Source organism: Propithecus coquereli, unplaced genomic scaffold (genome assembly GCF_000956105.1).
Source record: "Propithecus coquereli isolate 6110/MARCELLA unplaced genomic scaffold, Pcoq_1.0 Scaffold9, whole genome shotgun sequence".
NCBI classification, from domain to species: Eukaryota; Metazoa; Chordata; class Mammalia; order Primates; family Indriidae; genus Propithecus; species Propithecus coquereli.
The window spans coordinates 7,722,634-7,741,550 of record NW_012155284.1 but is presented as its reverse complement, the minus strand read 5'-3'; the positions used below and the strand labels follow the sequence as shown (position 1 = coordinate 7,741,550).

The window sequence follows — 18,917 nt, the reverse complement described above, 5'->3', positions numbered from 1 at the left end:
GGAAATGAGAACCAAATATATATTTTACAATATCGCAGGGAGGAAGAGTTTTCTCTCTTTCCGGTATATGGAGTCCACTCGAGGTAACATTTAAAAATATGTATATACTACATGCTTTATTAGATTAAACAATTTATCTTACAACCCTAAAAGACTTTTTTTGTTTCCAATGTTTCTGTGGGCTGCTTTTTTAGGGGGGGAGCATTATAGACTTATTTTTTTAGAGCAGTTTTACATTCGTGGCAAAACTGAGTGGAAGGTACCCCTACTCCTCCTACCCCCACACATGACAGACTCCCACTCTGTCAACATCCCTCCCCAGAGAGGTGCATTTGTTATAACCTACATTTGTTAGGAACCTACTGGCACCTCATTATCACCCAAAGTCACAGCTTACACCAGGGTTCACTCTTAGTGGGGAACATTCTACGGGTTTTGACAAATGTATAATGACGTAGTATTATACAGAATCCTTTCACTGCCCTAGAACTCCTGTGTGCCCAGCCTGTTCATCCCTCCCTCCCCTGTAGCCACAATGCTGCCTTTCTCATTCTTCTCCACATTTACAATTTCTAGTGTCCCCCTAGGTCTGCCTTAGTGTCTGAGCCGCACTCCCAACCCCGCCCCACCCTGCAGATGGGCCTGGTTCATGCAAATATGTGAACAACCAATAGCCCTGAAAATGTGGCTTAGGCACTGTAATTTTGAAAAGGGGGGCTAGTTGACCCCCTTTCCATCTCTTGGATAGGTGGACTCCCAGGGAGTACCAGAAAGTGCTAAGAGGGCCACCACCCACCACACACATCTCCCCAAGGGTGTCTTCTGTTTGTCCTCTCTTTCTTCCTTTCCTTCAGAGTATATACATTATTTCAAAATTACAAAACTTGTTTTCTCAAAATGGTTCTCCTGGCAGCAATGCCTTGACCAGAATGTATGTGGGTGGTGAGTGGGGCAGGGGTATCTGTAATTTAGAGCTTGCATATGTATCAGTTAGAACCTCAGAGAGAGACATTTCAGTTCTCACTTTGCAGGTGTCTACCAAGAGGCTGATTTCATCTTTTTTGTGGTCACAGTATTAGCTTTATCTCGTGGAAAAAAAAAATCCTCTCAGCCTTTCTAGGATATCGAATAAACACTCCCAATACTATCTAAAAAGTGGATGTAAAATAACTTTTTGTAACAAAACAAATCATCTGATAACATAGCAAAAGGATTAGCAAGAGACTTTGCTGAAATTGCAACTGTTTCTCCTCCCTGCGGTCCCATCTTTGCAGAGATAGATATTACGGTTGCTAAGGAAACAGGACCAGAGAGAGAGAGAGAGAGAGAGAGAGAGAGAGAAAGAGAAAGAGAGAGAAACTTTGTCTCATTTGGTTTCCCCAGGACTCTCAAAGCAAGCTGGGCTGTAAGCAGAGCTGGACGAGATTATGGTAGATTTATAATTTACTTAGTCAAATTGCTTTTAATTCAGTCATGCCTCAATGTACACTTTTTTCCTCTGAAAGTTAGGTCTTCCACCTAGTTGTCCAATGTCTAACAAATAACAGAGCTTTAAAATTCATTGTCGATGATTAAATTCAAATGCAGGACAGATGGCTGAGTCTGAGTATGTGTCAGACAGGCAAAGCACTTAAGATTTGTGACAGGCAAGACCAGGAATTAACTGCTAAGTTTTTGCATTTATTCATACATTCATGTGCACCCTGAACATGGCTGTAAACTTATTTAAGTGTTCTCACTTTATTCAAAATATTCCCAAACAAACCAACTGTTCTCCTTTTGGCAAACCAGATGCCCTAATCTCAACCCCATTAACTCAAAATCCATTTTTCTCATGCTATATGTATGGTGTACATTTCATTTACTCAGACATTCAGGATGACAACAACCACCTTTTGAAAACCCAGCTTGGTCCCCACTTCATTTTTGCGAACCTTTTTATTGAAACATTTAATTATTTTTTTGAACAAACATTTGTCTGTGGAAGTAAATAATGACCAACCAAACAAGAACAAGCGAAGGCTATTTATTCAGAGCTTGCTATATAGCAAGGGAGTCAGCCACTTTCTTGCATTTTCGCAGAGATTCCGAGAAAGACAGGGAAGAAGGAAAGCTTTATTGTGGGGAAAGAAGGGAAGGCTTCCAATCTGATGGTTGGAGGCTGTTGGCTAAGCGTGGTGTCCTGTGGTGATGGGGTAGGGGTACAATCCTACCCTAAGTAGGTCCTGAGTTAGAAACAAGGACAAAATTAGGTAAGCAGTTAATCAAGTTATTATTCATCAAGTCCCAGCCATCTGGGACTAATTGTTCCAGGGGTTAGTATTTGACTTTCTGGACCAGTTCCTAGAGATAGTGGTCTGACTCCCTCCAAGCCTGACTCACAACAGCAGGCTGGCTTCCTGGGCTGATTTCTATAGGTAATGTGTCGGTTTCCTGGGCTGGTTGCTGTAGACTATGGTCAGAGCTCCATTTTTATATATGGTCTGGCTATGATCCATTTGTATATTCAGTCAGTCAATCAACATTTTACAAACAGAGAAGTACAAAAAGTGTCAGCGTACAGCTCAATGAATTTAAGTGTAACAACCAGCCAGGGAACCCCATTTATTTTAAAATTCTCTACAATGTTATCTTCAGAAACTAGTTGGCAAGGAACATTTTGAGTCTCCACGTAGACTCCTTCCTTTGGCTTCTTCTGTGCTCATGTCCAGGTCAGGGCTCACTGGCTGCAGGTTCCTCGGACCCTCTCACAAACACGGTGGACCCAGGCAGCCCTGGGCTTCCCACAGTCAGGAGCCCCAGGAATCACCTTCCTCCACATTCCTGGACCTGGAGGAGCAGCCAGAGTGTGCCTTGAAATCCAGTTCCACCATTCCCTTGGGCAAGTTATATAATTTCTCAAAACCTGTTTCTTCATCTATGAAATGGGAGTAATAATAGTGCCTGCTCCCAGAGGGTTGCTGTGAGGATGAGCAAGGCGAGAAACATGCAAATGCTTAACCCAATCCCTGGCACAGAATAAGCACTCAGACTTACATTCATTTGTGTGTTGCTCCCAATGGTGTTTTAAAATGCCAACTGAAAATTACTGAGGACCTACTATGTACCAGGCACTGAGCTTCACACTTCTTCTTAAATTTCTTATCGTATTACATTTTTCTACTAGAAAAAATATGTCTTGTTGATTTTACAGATGAAGGAACGAAGGGTCAGCGATGTTAAGAAGCCTAGACTTTGCTAAATTTGTGAAGATTAAATGAGATAACTGTAACGCAGGTCCTTAGCCTAATCCTCAGCTCATCATAGTCACCCAATAAATGAGGCTATTGTTTACAATGGCTCTTTGATTATTCCCCATACTAGATAAACCCATGTACTGCAATGGATAATCTATGTAGTTGCCCATCCAGTGTGTTTTTTCTTTTTTTCCCTCACTAACAAAATCGCATTACTAAGTGGGGTGGCAACATGCTTCCCTTTTGGCCTCTCTTAAAGCTTGGAAAGTTCACGTGACCTAGTTCTGGCCACTGAGAGATAAGTGCAAGTCTCCCAGGTGAGTCTTTTGGGTAAACTATTACTATTCCAAGAAAAAGGGAGTGTCCTCTGGCATGTGCCCTTTCCCGTGTCTGCCTCCAGCTTTGCAGCCTGGTAAGCAGATGTGATGCCATGCAGTACAGCAGCCATTCTGCAAGCTTGAGGACTAAGGCCCAAGAGCAGGATGGCAGAGCAGAAACAGAACAGCCCCAGACCACTGACGGCCTTGTAGTGGGGCTGTCCCAGCCCTGGACTGCCAATCTCCTAATAGTTTCCCTGCCGTGGCCAGATTTTTATTACATGCAGCCAAAGGTAATCCAAATTGACACAGCCACTGTTTGGGGTGATGCGAATGAAATGAAATTTCCAAATGAATGAAAATTAAGAATTTGAAGTATCTTTTAAGTCTATCTACTAGTCCCAACTGAGATGATAAAAACTCCAGAGAATGAAAGTTCTGTTCACAATCATGTCTACAGGAATCATTCTCAATCCTTCTAGGGATTAACATCAAGACTTTTCTGAGAGTCCAAATCCCCCATCCGTCGACTCCTCATTGCTAAACCTTCCCTTCTTTCATCATTTGGTGTCATACATACGATGTCATCAACAGGGTTTCCACGGATCCTCAGCTCTGTGCACTTGGAATCTGAGCACTGACACTTGTTCCCAAAGGCTTGGCTCTAGACCAGCCTCACGCAGCACGGAACCAAAGGATCTTTCTGTTAAACCCAAGGCATCTGCTCTGGCATCTTGGTCAAAGTCCAAAGGCTATAATTGCATTATGCCTACTTGTGAGCTCTCCTAGAGTTCCAATTAGGTAGTATTTATTTTCCATCCAGAAAAGATTATGGCCAACATTGCTCTGCACACTAAAACAATGAGGGGTCTGACCCAAGTGATAAAAGGAGCATCTCAGTGTGACATGAAGCCATCCTGAGGTGGGGACAGGAGGCTTCATTTGGCCTCATGCAGGGCCAGGAAGGACAGCTGTCGACTTAGAAGCCAAGCTTACCAACTTGTGCTTTTCTGTACCAACAGAGAAATAATATGCACATATTTCCACTTACTTTAAAAGATTTCTAAAGCAGATGTCAGCAGATGAAAAGAGGATTGAACTCCAGCCCCTTCTCTAACAGCTTTCTATCAAAATACAACCCATATAAGGATTTCAAAACTAAATTCATTCTAATATAGAATACACTATCTTAATATCATGTTATTTGACTTTTTATATCCCAAGCTATGAATAAATCCATAGATGAGGTGTTTCGCTTTACTTAACGAGATGCTAAAGGTCAAACGTTTTATTTAATGTGCAAAATTACTTTAATAAATGTATGTGACTAAATGGTGAAATAAAGCACATTCAGAAAATATTTGAAACGATCCTCCTTTGATTAAACAAGACAAGGCACAAGTTTACAGTGCCGCCCAAAATTACATAGTAGTCAAATAAAGACGAGACCCACACACACAATGAAGAGAAAATCTCTAATAATTTATTGACCTTCAGTTTCACATTGTGAAAAAAAAAATAACAGTTTTACAAAACCTCAAAAATGTAGTAGTAGCAAACAAGTACACATGAACATGAACATTTTACTTCAACTTATACAGTTTTGTACGTGAACCACATATTTAACAGCCAAGAGAGGGATATTATGCAGCTCTAATCACTCTTATTCAGACAGGTGTCAAGCCCAGAGAAAAGGGGCTACACAATTATACCAGAAGTGGAAGGCTGCCCTTTGTTGTCTGTTTCTACAGCAACCAGTCCACAAAATAAGAAGAACCTTCCCTGTCTTATGCCAAGGTTTTTGTGTGTACTGTGCTGTGAATTGCATTTGCTTCAAAGTGTGGGACGTTTCACAGGGTGAGAATGGTCAAGTAGTGAGACCAAATGCCTGCATCAATTCAAAGGACAGGAGTCCAGAAAGTTCCCTGCAGGCTGGGGGCCCACCCTTACTGAGGCTCCCTCTGGCTCACACAAAGTAATTAATAGAGGATTCAAGGACAGACCACAACTTTGAAACAGCTGCAGAAAATTCATCCTGCTTTCAGAAGCCATGCAGTGACACATACATCTCTTGGCAGATTTGCATCATAAACTACAGAGCTGTAACTGCTACAATATAACCACATCGACTATGCCGCCAGGGTACGATTAGACATTTGCATTGCTTAGAACACATTTAGGAACCAGGGACTGACTGCTGGAAAGTATTGTGATTCTTTTCTTCCAACAGCTCATTTTATTTTGGTCCAACTATAGCGCACTTATTCATGGCACGGATGGACAAGTACAATTAGTCTAAAGTACTAAGGTGGAGAGAAATGTTAAGGATTTATCTGTCATTAGACAATGCAAACAAACTCACGATGTGAAAGGTTATCAGTCTTAACCCTATTTTCTAAAATACAGCAATGTGAGAAATATCCACGAAAGCAGTTCGAGTTGCAAACTCTGGTCTTCCCCCACACCTCTGAGGAAGCACCTAATTGAGACTAGCACTAACACCTACCACGGCACATGCTTAGTAAACAAGCACTCCAACTAGCAAAGAATGTATTCACAACTGATTCCGAATTCCACCGGAAAACTTCTCAACAGGGGCCACTGCTTACAGTTCTTTGGTGTTTTGTGGCCAAATGTGTCACTTGTGCACCAAAGAGTTATTTATTTTTTAAGAGATTTACCTAAGGGTGAGCACTGAAGCATACATTGTACCAATGTGAATATTGTCTTGGAGAACTTCTAGCACTTGCTAAATTGTTTAGCAAGAACAGACAACAATGAGTCCAGGTCAAGAAAATCTGATCAGTGAGTTAATTTATATCTGTGATGTTTCAGTTTTTCCCATTAGCTGTGGTTATGGCAAAGCATTCTTATAGGGTAATAAATAGATAAATAAATAAACTTTGGACAATGCCTTCACCTGTGCTCTATATACAGAACTATTCCATAGAATTTTCCAGGATTTCAGGATATTACACAAAGGAAAAAAAAATGTAAAGCAATTTGGTCCTTTCCAAATTTCAGCAGCTGAGACTGAATTAGGTGAATCAGATGGGAGGTGGGAGAAAGACAGAAAGAAGCCTCCCCTCACCCCAACAGCATGCCCTTACCCCATGAAACCCCATGAAAAGATGGTGAGTCTAAGATTAAAAGCGATCTCCACAGTTTCTCTATCTGTAGGATGCAATTTAAGTTTGTCTTGTAATCCTTCCCTGTCTCGACATTGAAAAAGTCCTCCCTGCGCCCCAACCCACCCTCCAGTTATACTCCAAATTGTAGCTCAAAAGTTTCCATTTTTGTGCAGCAAAGCACATCACCAGCCACAAAATGTGCAAAACATACAACCATTCACACACGTCCATACATGTGAAGACAACTGTAAGCACTGTTTCAGCATGCAGGCATCCAACAATAAATAGCTAAATCTACAACAAATTTTTTAACAGCCAAGGGAAAAGTTTAAAGTCACTTATAAATAGAAAAGACATCTACCAAACGGCTACCAACAAGTCCCCATTGTTCAGAAATCTTCCTAGGGAACACACCCCTTAGAGATGAGCAGAGAGTCCAGGGGTCCTCATTCTGCAGCCAGCCCAGCCAGCTTCCCTCCTGGACCCACGGTTGGGCTTTGAATCTCCAGCAGCAGCTGGCATGGAGACTTCAAGCTCACTCCTCAGACAGAGGTGACAACCATTTCAAATGTTACACATAAATGGCGGAGCCCATGGAAATCAAATGCTCAATATGGTACAGCAAGGGAAAAGGTCCAGCTCTTCTCTCCCTTTGAGAGGCTGATTCACACTGACATTAATCCACAATTACAAGACAAGGACTAGATCACAGGTTCACGCATTCATATTCAAACCATGTGCTACTTGCACGGAATATCCCACCCCCCTCCCTCAGCCCCTTCCTTCATGTCCAGTTAGAGAATTTACAAGGTGCAGCGAGTTTTGCAGCAACTTCTTTTCCTTTTTTTCTTTCTCTTCATTAAACTTGGCCTTTCCAAGGTAGAAACGTCATATTGTCTTGTCAAGTGATGGAGTGACCTAAAATAGAAGGAAAAGAAAAAAACAAAACAAAGAAGCATGAAGGATTTGTGTGATACCATAGTTTTAAGATTTTTGTAAGTAACCACAAAATTTTTTTTTTATTAAACTTGGGACAGAGCTGGGCAATATCGCTTCTAAAGGTCTTAATTACATGTTCGGTAGGAACTGTGCAAAGATATTTAAAGTATTTGTCTTAAAAGTACACATGGTGCTTTTAAGGTGCATGCATGCATCAGTGCAGATGGCTGGCCTGACAAAAACTGTGGTGTCCAAAGAAGGACCTTCACTTCTTTCCTAAACATATATATGTTCAAATTCAAAACTATGTGACTAGAGGCCGGGCGCGGTGGCTCATGCCTGTAATCCTAGCACTCTGGGAGGCCGAGGCGGGTGGATTGCTCAAGATCAGGAGTTCGAGACCAGCCTGAGCAAGAGCGAGACCCCATCTCTACTAAAAAATAGAAAGAAATGATCTGGACAACTAAAAATATACATAGAAAAAATTAGCCGAGCATGGTGGCGCATGCCTGTAGTCCCAGCTACTTGGGAGGCTGAGGCAGTAGGATGGCTTGAGCCCAGGAGTTTGAGGTTGCTATGAGCGAGGCTGATGCCACGGCACTCTAGCCAGGGCAACATAGTGAGACTCTGTCTCAAAAAAAAAAAAAAAAACTATATGACTAGGTGCTATGAGTTGCCATCTTCTGCTTCCAACATTTATAAAATTCCTTTCTGTGGTTAAACAGAGCCACTGTAAAGTACTAGGGGTAAAAGAAGGAGATTCCTGTGCAAACCCTCTTTGGCCCATGTACCATAGAAGATTCCAGACTAAATCTATTCACCATATAGAAGGCAGACATATGAATCCTCTTATTGAAATGCATCTTTGCTATTCATCATGGCAGAAATCAGTCTCGCTTCCTTTCACATGACAACATATCCAACAGCCCAAGGCTGGAGTTTATTCTCAAAGTTCATTTAGTCCACACTTAGAAGACAACAGCTATGGCATGCCAGTGAATGTAAATTCAAAGTACCATAGCCACGAAACCTGCAAACTTCATAGAAACTGGTATTTCTTGCATTACTCACCTTTCCCATTTATTTACTGCTGATTTCATACGGGGAAATTTTGCAGAGTTCTGTATTCCTATTGCTATAACTCTTAAGTATAGGCAAAGGGAATTCTGGAGGGACCACTCATTACTTGCAACGAATTCTTCTCCCTTTCCTTTTATGTGTTCAGAAGTCTGATTCATTTCATTAGTTGTTTCTTTTGGCTGTTTCACAACAGTGGTTCAAGCTTTCAAGGCATTCCTTAGACGACAGTATTCATCCCCCACCCCCACCTCCTGGTTACCTACATATCAACATTAGGCCAAAAGAATGTATCTTGTCATAATATAAAGTTTCCAGATATTGCATACTCAAACAAGAAAAACAAAGAACACATACCACAGGAAAAAAAAAACAGAAGAAACAAAGCAAATCGAAGTCCAAGTGCCCTCAGTGCCACACAGCACCATGAAAATAGAGGATAATCAAAGTAATTTCCTTCTTGTGCCTCCCACCCACTGACAAGAGCAGCAGGAGACAGTTAAAATTTCCTTGGTGGATGAGCTCTTAGATCTAGGGAAACTTTTTGTTAACACTGCATTCATTTGGAGAGCAGAGGACTGAGGCCTGCCCAGCCCCTCTTTAAGGCACCTCAACCAGCTCAAATGTTTTAGCACTATCTTGTGTGCAGTAAACTTTAGAAATTTAAACCAACAGTCTCCCTGTCAGAGACTGGAAGAGTGGCTTTGATCATGCTTACGCTTACGATGCCCTTTAAAAGCAGCAAACCTGGCCTTGTCAAATTTAGTTTTTATGTGCTTGACTCCCCGGCTGGTAGCACCAAGGGTGAAGAGGATGTTGTTTCACATATAAACTAACACTTTACTAGCTCGGTTTCCCAGGGACCAGAAGAGTGTGATTCCGTTCAAATACCCAGGATAGGGTGAATTCAAGTGTTTGCCACTCACTCTGGGCTGAAAAAGGTGGAACTGAAAATGAAGTATAAAGATGACAAGCAGATAATAGTCAAAGAAACCTGATTTGCTACCACACACAAAGCTGACTCCACTGCTATTATCTCAGAGCAAGTTAGGATCTAAATTAAAGGGAGGAAAGAAAACTAAGAGTATTGAACATTTAATACAGGCCAAGAACTGGGCGAGGTATTTTCACCTCTTCCCCGCCCCCCCCCATTTATCAATTTATCCTAGTATAAACTGTGACAGAGCTTACAATTATAGCTCAAACCACTCATTTGACAGAGAAGCAATCTTCCGTCCAGAAAGCTCTAGAACTTAACCTAGGACCAGAACACACATGTGGTCTCTCTCCTCTTTCTGCCTCAATTTCCTTACCTTGCTCCAGGGCTGCTGGCAAGTCTATTCATTATCATTTTGATGTATCACCACTGAGTTGGCAATTTTTATGGCTCTTCTGTGCAAATATAGTCAATTCTGGACTAACACCCAACTAAGTGTGCTGTTAATTAATGCTTTTGCCTAGGAGGTTCTTTAAACCTGCTTTAGAGGTGAGTCATGCAGTCATATTGCAAATGAAATAACCACTTTCAGAGCATTTGTTTATTCAGGATTACTGAGAGGCCAGCAAGGCTGCAAAAACCAGTTTGGTGTGAGATGCTATTCGCCCAGTCGCTTCCCAGAGGAGGTATCTGACGGTTCCTGCTCCTTTGAAGGAATTTCATTCCAAGGAAGCGTGACATTGCTAACAACTCTGCTAACCGTAACAGGCTGGAGGAGATAACTGAAGAAGTGAAAGAAAGAGAAGAAATGTGAAAGTGAGGCCAATTTTAATGATGCTCTTAAATAAGGGGTAAGAGATGGAGAAAGAAAAGACAAATGAGATGAAAGCCCTCTTTGCTTAGCTTCAACTACCCCTCGATTTCCTTTTCTCCTTTGAAGCCCCCTTCAAATGTGTGAAACTTACTAGGGAAAACAGAGCCAAACGTTGCCAAGTAATGAGTTAGTTTTCACTGCAGTTCCTCCAAAGCAGTTATTTTCTTCTCTTATTATTGGTAATAAGCCCATGAATCACCAAAACAAATCAACACGTTCCCTGTGCTCTGTGCTTAAGCCATTCCTGAGGCTGATGCTACGAACGCTTAACAGCAACAAAGTGGCCATGAGCACTGCAAACCCTGAACTGCATAGACCTATTAATTATTTGAGCCAAGAGTATTATATACTCTTAAGTACACAGACAACCATTATGCACTCATATATAAATGACACAGAAACACAACCTCTGTTAGCCCTGACAATAGGGTCAGCTAGACTGATGACTAACTCTGAAAAGCTGAGGGCAGTTTAGGTGGCTTGATATATCTGTACATCAAATTTATACAATATAGCTTACACCCTTTTACAAGGACAGATCTAAATTCCCCTTGAAAGTTAATAAATGCCCTAAAGGGGGTTATTTTTGTGGGGGGAAAAAACATTTTAAATAAGCTAATGAGTACTTTTGGAGAGAATAAACAATGAATGAATTGGAGCAATGGATTCTTTAAACTCTATTCATTCCAGAAAGGGTTTAAGAAGGCAAAAATTTAATTATCAACAAAGTGTCACCTGAGATGATACCAACATGAAGCTCAGTTTTATCAAGTAGCAGTTCAGTGTGCCGCTTGAGTGCTTATACTCTGCAGCCACACTGCCTGAGCTGACTTCTTGACCAACTCTACCATGTACTAAGCTCTTCAACCTTGGGCAACTTACCTAGCTTCTGTCTGTATCAGCTTTTTTCAGTAACATTTTTTTTTTTTTTTAAGAGACAGGGTCTTGCTCTGTCACCTAAGCTGGAGTGCAGTGGTGCAATCGTAACTCATTGTAACCTCAAACTCCCAAGGTTCAAGCCATCCTGCCTTAGCCCCCTGAGTAGCTAGGACTACAGGTGTGCACCACTGCCCCCTGGCTAATTTTTTAGATTTTTTGTAGAGACAGGGTCTCACTATGTTGCCCAGGCTGGTCTCAAACTCCTTGCCTCAAGCGCTCCTCCCACCTTGGCCTCAAAGTGCTGGGATTACAGACGTGAGCCACCGTGCCCAGCCAGGTTCTTTCATCTATAGAATGAAGCTAGTAATAATATCCCATGGGGCTGTTGTGAAGATCAAATGAGCTGATCCATGTAAAACACACAGCACCGCTCCAGGCACACAGTGAGGGCTCCATAAACACTAGCTGGTATTATTAACAGAGGGGGTGGGGGGGGGCTCAACCTAGTTGTTTATTGCAATTGGAAAACTTTCTAAAAATACTGGCCCCACCCAGACCAAATGAAACAAAGTCTCTGGGATGGTCAGGTTTTGAAAAGCTCTTCAGGAGATTCTGAGGCTCTCTTCTGAGATTCTGAAGAAGTAAAAGCTGGAACCACTGGCTTATGCGATGGGGAGCTGCAGCTGTGGTCATCGCAAGCATGTAGATTTGGGGAGCCAAGTCTCTTACATTTACAGCTTTTGTATTGCTTCTACAACACAGGCCCTACGCACTGTGCCTCACTCCATACACTGAACTTCTGCGACTAGCCTAATTATACGCATACTTACATCCACAGCTAAACTCACTTCTTACCTCATGCTCACTTTCTTTAGGACCGACTACATTTAAGAAGGCAGATGTTTCCAGGTGCTGACGAATGCAGTGGGGATCAGCGAGTACGGGACTGTGGTTATGCTGTTCCACACGTCTAATGTTGGATCGTAGCAGTCTAAAGTCTTGCATCGCTGAATGCCAAAGTATCCTCCCACCACGTAGAGTTTGTTTCCGGAGGCCACAGCGTGGCAGCTCATGCGCTTTGCCGTCACGTCTCCCACCTTGGTCCACTGGTAAGTTTCACTATTGAATTTGTAAGCAGAGCAGGCGGAGAACTCTGTATCTCCCCCCATAATAAAAATCTGGTTGCCCAGCACAGCTGCTGCTGTGTAACGCCAGGGCTGGGGACAGGTGGCTGGTACCGTCCACCTGTTTTCACACTGATCATAACACTGAACCTTGGGGAGCTTGTCATGACTGACGCTGGTACCTCCGAAAGCAAACAACTTGAGTTTGGCACTCACTACTGCAGCGTTGCTAACGCCTTCTCGGAGTGGGGCCACCATGGTCCATTTGTTGGTTGTGGGGTCATAATGTTCTACCTGCTTTAGAGAGACAGAGGGGGAGGCCGGGAGGCAGCCAGTTGCAGCTGTGTGCCCCCCAACCACATACAGGCAGTGTTTCAGTTCGGCAGAGCCATGGCCAAACCTAGCCACCAGCATGGGGGCAGCTTTGGACCACTCCTCATGCAGGGTATCATAAACCCAGACATCTTTTGAGACCCCATTTTCAGACCCTCGCCCCCCAGTAATGTACACTTTGCAGCCAATTGCACATGCACTGAACTCTTTTCTTGGGCTGGGAATGTCGGCCTTGGGAATGATTTCTTTGGCCTTCTGGTCTACCAGATACAGCTTGTCACACATGAAAGTCTGTCCACCCAGGAGGAAGAGGGCATGGCCGGTTTTCCTAGGCCGGGCGCAGAGGCTGGTCACCACACCGTCATTCTGCAGGATTTTCAGTTTGCACCTGATGGCTTCTTCCACGATTTCCTTACTCTTTCTCTGCTTGGTGATGAGCTCCTCCATGGCCACATTCTCCATGAGATAGATGGCTGGCAGGAGCGCCAGCCTCACCGTCTGCAACAGTTCTGGGAGGTAGCAATAGCGCTTCTTCAGGTCGTAGCTGATCCAGTTAATTGCAGACTCGTACACAAGCCTTTCATCTTCTGTCTCCAGCTCTTCGCTGGACAAGAGCTGCACTACCATGTCCTGGGGCAGCTGGAGGAAATCTTCATTCTTCCTGATGGTCTGGAAGTTGCTGAGACACATTCTCCAGGAGAGTTCATACAGCTTGGTGCACTGATGCGCGTCGGACAGCAGCAGCATGCCCAGGCAGTTGGTGGGATGCAGGTTCTTTTCCAGGAACTCTGCACATGCATCCCGGATGTCTTGAAACTCCAGCATGTCCCCAGCTTCCAGGAGCGACTCTGCATTTTCTTCGTTGATGATGACCCGTGAGGAGTATGCATAGTCAAGAAGTAGCTCCAAGACTTCTGGGTGGATGGAATTGTCGAAGTTGACTTCGCTGTCCTGGCTCTCTTTCAGGCCGCCACTGAACATGGCCTCAAAGTAGCGGCTGCAGGCAGCCAGCACTGCCCGGTGGCAAGGGAAGGTCCTATTTCCGGCATGGAGAAGGACATCGGTGAAGAGACGCTGCTGGCGTAAAAGGTTCAAGTGAGTGAGGACGCTGTCGGCATAGGAGGACTTGTGAAACAGATAGATGTTGATGGAGCCGCTGCTGGCCCTGGACTTGCGGTTCTCGTGCACGCTGACTGACATTTTGTTTCCACTCCTAAAAACAAAACAAAACAAAACTATTGAAGGTGATGCTCCTGATGTTCAGAACAGCAGATCAAAATCAACAAGAGCTTTGGAGGAAGACAACAGAGCACTTTGTTGTTGGCCCTGCTGCCTACTGTTCTGAATGGTGGGTGGCCATTCTAGTACAAAGGCAGCGACACAACTACCTGGAAGGAAAGACATTCATTGTAATACTGTTGAGCTATTTGAACTATACACTGTTAAAAAAAAAAAAAGAAGAAGAAGAAGAAGAAAAGAAAAAAAAAAATCACTGCTTAAAAGCAGGTTCATCTTGGAAAACCTGATTACCAACTTTCAGGACATTGAAGGCCTTGAGAACGTACTAAGCCAGCAAAGTCTCATTCTCACAGCTCCCTGTGCTCTAGTCCAGCTGATTCACTGCAGGCCACTTAAAATGCCAGGCCTCCTGCTCTCGTAATGCCAGGATGGGCACTGGCTTTCATGCCCCATGCAACATAAAGCCATGTGTAAAACAAACACCTACTAATTAATTCCATTAAGAATTCCTTTGGTAAGATCCAATCTCCCTGCACATACAGTAAATGGGAAATGTAAGGCCAACTTCTGCAATGATCAGACCTTTATTTAAATGTTACAGATAATTTCTAACCAGATACCCCTATCATTAAAGAGTTCTAAAAGCATCTCAATATAAACATTGCCATGTATTGATCAGCACAGAATGGATTCTGGCCACAATCACCAACCATCTTTCTTGCTCTGGACAGCTTCCAAAGTGAGGATTTGGCACATGAAAGGAAGAATATTTTGAGTAGCATACTCAAGACTGCTGTTTTTCTGTTCTTCCTGCTTTACACCAATTCTTGGAAAACCAGTTGCAAGAACAAAGGATCTATCCCACCTCTCCCTTTTGATTAAATAGTGCATCACCAGGACAGTTCCTATGTACCTGCAAATGCTGGCACCTGCATGTAGGGAATTCAAATTGCAAACATTGCTTCATTTAAATAAAAAAATACACATGTATGTGTGTGTGTTTTGCCAGCCACTGTTAACTTGGGGCCACCCTAGAATTTATTTGCTGACTGAAGCGCTTTCCTCGATATCCAAATTGAAATTCTAACAGAATCTAATGCTGTCTTTTGGCTTTCTTCAGTAAGAAAACTGTAGGGTAAAGACATAGGAAATGCCTATCATCTATCTTCCAAAATTGTAGCACATGCCTCCCCCCCTTTTTTACACTACTCCTCTGTTGCTTCAAAGAAATAAAGCCCTCAAGAAGCCGCCTGTCTAAGGGTTCCTAGGGAAGCTGTTTATCCCGCTGTTTATGCGCAGAAGGTAAACTACGTGGCTGGTCACAGTATCCGTTCCAAACACAGAACAGTCAGTCTTTACAGCACAGCTGAAACCCTCTGTGTTTCCTTCAACCATTCAGATATTTATTTTGAAATTTATATTCTAGGAATTATCGATACATGCAAATGAATGATTTACCACAGATGCATTGGCAAAAATCCTAAAAACTGCTCCTCTCCGGCCAGCTGTGAGATTTGGCACAGAAGACAACAAAGGCAGGGGCATGACATGCCTTTATACACCAGGCTCATACCATTAGGTGATGCAACTTGTTTTCCTTTATTTTTGGAATGTAACTTTTCATTATGAGTAAACATGGCTTAGTGGAAGAAAGTAAGTAACAAAGTCCTAGACTTTACAAAGCACCCAGAAGTCTCCATAGTGACTTTCGATATGAAAAATGCTGAGGAGCCAAGCCTCACCCCACCTCAATCTAAGCCTCTACTGTCTAGTCCATTCTAACCCATGCCCAATGCTCTAGAGAATGACCTACAGGAACCTATGCAAATGCACCAGGTTTCCAAAGTGTTAAAACATTTACTAGCATCCTTGATGCTCCACCACTGTAGTTATTTGAATTGGAATATGCAATCTGAAGTATTTGGGGGAAGATTTTAAGCCTAAATTTCAAAAGATTGTCTAAATACTCCTATGAAGCTGCCTCCCCTAGCACAAATAGCAAACGCTGTCCTGATTGAAGAACGAGGCTCCCTGCGACTGGGTACACAAGCATGGACGTGCTTGCACATAGCGCTGGAATCATGCTGGGACCAGAACACATTTCCCTGAACGCTGGATTCTGCATGGTGTAAAACAACATTCACAACCAGACACACACGTAAGAAAACAATTTGTTTAGAACATCTTAGGATATAGGGCCTGCATCTCTCTGCACCCGGTGTTTATGCTCCTGTATTTTCTAGGTTGGCCTAAAAAGCCAGAAGGAAGAGCCTAGCCTGTCATCTTGGGTACCATCCAGACGGAAAACCATCTAACATTCTTGCAGCAATGTTTGATTAAAATAAAAAGTAAACTTGAAGACTCAAGGGAAATGACTTGCTTTCTGGTTTAAAAATATGCAAACATCAAAATATCAGCAGAAACCATTTTTACAGTTACTTAAACACACCTTCAATATAAAATGAATCATCCTTCCGGCATTTTTTAAGCCCCCAGAGAAATAATATTTGCATGCCAAGTAAGTGGCCAAGAAAATGCACACATATACTTAACCCGTGTCTGCAGAGAAGACAGAGAAAAGGGCTGCTATTACTGTGAACATCACAAGGGCTTCCAGTTACAGTAACTTCAGTTCACTTACTGCTCCTTAAACAGGCTTCCTGCCTTCAATACTTTGCGCACCACACGGTCAAGTCTCTCCAGGTTTTGAACCTGATCTCAATCCAACCAAAAGACAAACTAGGCAGACTTTCTTGGCCATCTACATTATTGATAACAATGGAACATTATAAATATCTTGTTAACAAAGATAGCTTTTTGTCATAGGGTCCTTTATAACAGTTGCAACGCTATTTAACACGCTGGCCACGCCTGTGAGGCTGACACCAAATTGCATGTCGAACAACTTCAGTGCTTCATCTCCATCCCGCCCACCAATTCCTATCCTTTGAAACTAATAATGTTACTCTACAGGCCAAATACTTGCATTGAGAAGAAAACTAGTTTTTCAGAAGCCAGTTTTCATTCATTCCCTACAGACATCTCCACTGCAGTGAATGTGTCCGCACGCGGGGTGCCAGTGCATGGCCCCAACTCTTTTCCGAACCGGTAGGGTGCAACGTGGGTCAACGATTCCGCACGCTTTGCCCTGGGGGCTGCAGGGAGCGACGCAACGCGACATTCACCCCCAGAAAAGAGCTGCTTTCCGTGGAGAGAGGCTGATTGTATCCCTAGCTCGGCTCCTCGCTCCCCCCGTGGCTCTCCCCGGCCCTAGCGCCGCCGAGGGGAAGCCGGGCTGCCCCTCCGGCGATGCCGGACTCCAGCTTGCAGTGGGAGGACAGCGACCGACCCCGAGATCTCCGCACCGAGAACAGCTCCCCCTCGCCCAAGTCGGAGCTCCCGGCTGTCCCGAGCATGCTCACCCCTAACGAACACACCCTCGCAGCCAAAGTAGCCCCTGAAACCGGCAGCGCCCGCAACAGGTCCGGGGCAGCCGGGGAAACTTACAGCAGTGGCGACTGGCCTCAGAGCACAACCGGCGGGGTTCTTGCCTCGGTCACGGGCAGCGAGGCGACGAAGCGGGCGTCTGAGCCCGCGGAAGCGGCGGCGATTGCTCCGGCGAAAGGAGCACGCAAGGGGCGCCTGCCCGGGAGAGGACCAGCCCGGGGCGCTGGCTGTTCGCCTCGGCCTCTCGGTCCCCACGCCGTGGACCCTGTGCCCACGACCCGCGAAGCGTCTCCCGGAGCGCGTCTCGGGAGGGGAGAGCGAGCCTGCGAGCGCCGGCGCCGCGGAAGGAGGCGGGCTGTGCACTGGGGGAGGGAGCTGGGAAGCGCCGTGCGCGCCGCGGCCGCTTGGCGTCTGGACTCGGTCTCCGCAGCGCCACCGCCGCACCGCCTCGTCTCTGGCTGCCGGAGCAGTCTGCCCCCAGCCGCCGCGCGCCCCGCTATAAGCGGCAGCTGGAGGGGAGGGGGCGCGTATGCAAAGAGACTGCCACCGGGGGAGGGAGGAAGCGCATTAGCGCGGCCCTCGGTGTAGGAGGAGGAAGGGGAGGAGGAGGAGTGGGAGGAGGAGAAGAGCTGGGGAAGAGCGTGTCGGGGGAGTTAATCGGGAGAGGAAGCGGGGGAGGGGGGCTGCGGGGAGTGCAGAGAGACAAAGCGGACGCGCTCTCTCAGCCTCTAGCAGCTGCAACCTCCGGGACTGCGACTAAATTAAGTTTTCCCGGGTCCGAGTGTTTGCACCTCTCTGGGCCACCCTGGTTAATGGATTGCCATGAAACTGAGGGACCCACGGCAGGGGAGCGCAGCCCGGGGCTGTGCGCTCCCGGATTCCAGAGCCCGCGAGATGCTCTGCACAGGGTAGCGAGGAGCTAGCTGGGTGTCCGCAGCTCGCGCCCTGGGCGCGCACAGATAGCGCGCTGGGTAGGACACCCGGCGTGGGGAGGAACAGTGGCAAGGGAAAGGGCACAAGTCTGGACACTCTGGGCACACTCAGGTTGAGCAAGCCAGGGCGTGAGGTTTCTCGCTGGCAGGGAGCCAAGCAGACTCGAGCCTCTGGCACTTCCCCAGTGTCCTCCCTCCCCACCCCCGGCGGGTGCGGCTCCCGCGGCCGGACTCTGCCCTAAGCCAAGGGACAGCAGTCCCGGCGCGGTCCGGCGGGGCGCGCACCACGTGCTTCTCAGCCAATCGCCGCGGCCGCTTGATTCAAAGCGAGCTCCTCCAAGAAGCTGCCGCGCCGGCTCCTCTCCGAAGTGATAAATCCTATATCACCCTCTCGGACCCGGCCTTCCTGGTTTTTATCGCTCGGTAGTGTCAGTTTGGAGTTCAGTAAAGAC

At 45.2% G+C, this 18,917-nt stretch overlaps 1 protein-coding gene across 3 annotated transcripts; it reads right to left on the bottom strand.

The window, feature by feature from the left end:
* Positions 1-5,012: 5,012 nt before the first annotated feature.
* Positions 5,013-18,700, bottom strand: ENC1 (ectodermal-neural cortex 1 (with BTB domain)). 3 transcript variants are annotated; one of them, XM_012664606.1, is made up of 4 exons: positions 17,594-18,700; positions 14,871-15,015; positions 12,246-14,060; positions 5,013-7,602 (listed from the first exon to the last, which is right to left on the bottom strand). In XM_012664606.1, the coding sequence occupies exons 2-3, from the start codon at positions 14,975-14,977 to the stop codon at positions 12,278-12,280; spliced, it is 1,890 nt and encodes a 629-aa protein (XP_012520060.1). In that variant the 5' UTR covers positions 14,978-15,015; positions 17,594-18,700; the 3' UTR covers positions 5,013-7,602; positions 12,246-12,277. The 3 variants fall into 3 exon arrangements, with proteins under 3 accessions (XP_012520060.1, XP_012520062.1, XP_012520061.1); XM_012664608.1 differs by lacking the exon at positions 14,871-15,015 and having other exon boundaries at positions 12,246-13,924; XM_012664607.1 differs by lacking the exon at positions 14,871-15,015 and having other exon boundaries at positions 5,015-7,602.
* Between the last annotated feature and the right edge of the window lie 217 nt (positions 18,701-18,917).